General features: G+C 37.2%; 1 protein-coding gene across 2 annotated transcripts in view; it reads right to left on the bottom strand.

Moving 5' to 3' along the window:
- Window positions 1-1,166: 1,166 nt before the first annotated feature.
- LOC124022098 (protocadherin-10-like) overlaps window positions 1,167-1,735 on the bottom strand; it is a 32,003-nt gene continuing 31,434 nt past the window's right edge. Inside the window, exon 4 of one of the 2 annotated variants that reach the window (XM_046337141.1) lies at window positions 1,167-1,724. In XM_046337141.1, coding sequence (XP_046193097.1) covers window positions 1,204-1,724 — 521 coding nt within the window. In that variant the 3' untranslated portion in view covers window positions 1,167-1,203. Of the gene's footprint in view, window positions 1,731-1,735 lie in introns of both variants that reach the window. The other variant, XM_046337140.1, reaches the window with a different exon arrangement.

Genomic DNA, 1,735 nt, shown 5'->3' with positions numbered 1-1,735 from the left:
TCATAATATCACTACTGAGCTCAGTACATGTATAGTATGACATCATAATATCACTACTGAGCTCAGTACATGTATAGTATGACATCATAATATCACTACTGAGCTCAGTACATGTATAGTATGACATCATAATATCACTACATGTATAGTATGACATCATAATATCACTACTGAGCTCAGTACATGTATAGTATGACATCATAATATCACTACATGTATAGTATGACATCATAATATCACTACTGAGCTCAGTACATGTATAGTATGACACATAATATACTACTGAGCAGTCACATGTATAGTATGACATCATAATATCACTACTGAGCTCAGTACATGTATAGTACATGTATAGTATGACATCATAATATCACTACTGAGCTCAGTACATGTATAGTATGACATCATAATATCACTACATGTATAGTATGACACTATAATATCACTACTGAGCTCAGTACATGTATAGTATGACATCATAATATCACTACTGAGCTCAGTACATGTATAGTATGACATCATAATATCACTACTGAGCTCAGTACATGTTTTGTAGAAGAATAACCCTGGTTTCTAGTTTTCACTGAACATGTCAAACCAGAAGAAAGTGTTGAGATGTCTAATCTGACCTTGTTTGCTAAACGGTGGTTCACTGATAGAGAAAAAGCCTGAAGAACTATAGTTCAGAAAATCTGCTAATAGAACAGGTAGATATATATATATATATATATACTGTTTATAGGGGACAGGAAAGAAAAATGTGGCCACAAACACATTTTTGAATCAGAAGTTGATTTATTTTTATTTGTTATTATTTAAAACAATAAATATGGTGAAGGATTTAGGAGGTTAGAGAAATAGATAGGGGGGTTGGGCAGAAGGGTTACATTTTGAAAAAAATAAACAACTAAATGTTTACTTCAATTGCATTTCTAAACAGAAAATACACAAATTAAAAAGCAATAGACTATCTCAATTCTCAAAAAGTATCTTTTAAAAATGTTATCAGATCAGAAGTTATTTGCAAAAGTATATTTAAAAAATATTATAAAATCAGAGTTTCTTTAAAAAGTATATTTAAAAAATATAATCAGATCAGAATTTATTTTTGATTTTTATAATGTTTATATTTACAGATCAGAGTTCTTTTCAAAAGTATATTTAAAAAAATATTATCAGATCAGAATTTCTTTCAAAAAGTAGCTAATATGGATAGTGGACCAGGCCAAAGTCGTAGGGCTCTAGTGACGTAGTCTGGTACTCATACTCACAGAAGGTGGGTTTGTATGGTAGCGGTAGTGTACCCCTTAAGGACTCATAGTCTTTCCTCTCTAGCCTGGTGTCTGTAGTAGTAGTGGCTGTAGCTCTAGCTGGGCTGTTGTGTTGGACATGCAGCTGATGTGACTGGTGGAGGTGGTGGTGGTGGAGGTGGTGCATTGACCGTGGCAGTGTGGTGCATCCGCCGCCATCTTTTCCGAACGTAGAGAATGACCTATCAGAGGTCGTGAGGTCAGAAGTCAGCGTAAGGTCATTGTCGTGGTGACCGGACGCGGCGGTGGCGGGTACCTCAGTGTTCGGCACGGAGTCCATGCCTGGCACATGCAGGTTGCTACGGTAATCGCCACCGGTGCCCTGGCGACCGTCACCAGCGACGAAGGCTGGCATCCAGCAGCGGTCGGAGTGACCCAGGGCCTTACACTCCTCTGTACAGTTAGAGAAGAGATCTGTACCTACA

The sequence above is a fragment of the Oncorhynchus gorbuscha genome, unplaced genomic scaffold (assembly GCF_021184085.1).
Source record: "Oncorhynchus gorbuscha isolate QuinsamMale2020 ecotype Even-year unplaced genomic scaffold, OgorEven_v1.0 Un_scaffold_1291, whole genome shotgun sequence".
Classification (NCBI taxonomy): domain Eukaryota; kingdom Metazoa; phylum Chordata; class Actinopteri; order Salmoniformes; family Salmonidae; genus Oncorhynchus; species Oncorhynchus gorbuscha.
The sequence above is the reverse complement of the archived record's forward strand: the minus strand, read 5'-3'. Positions and strand labels throughout refer to the sequence as shown.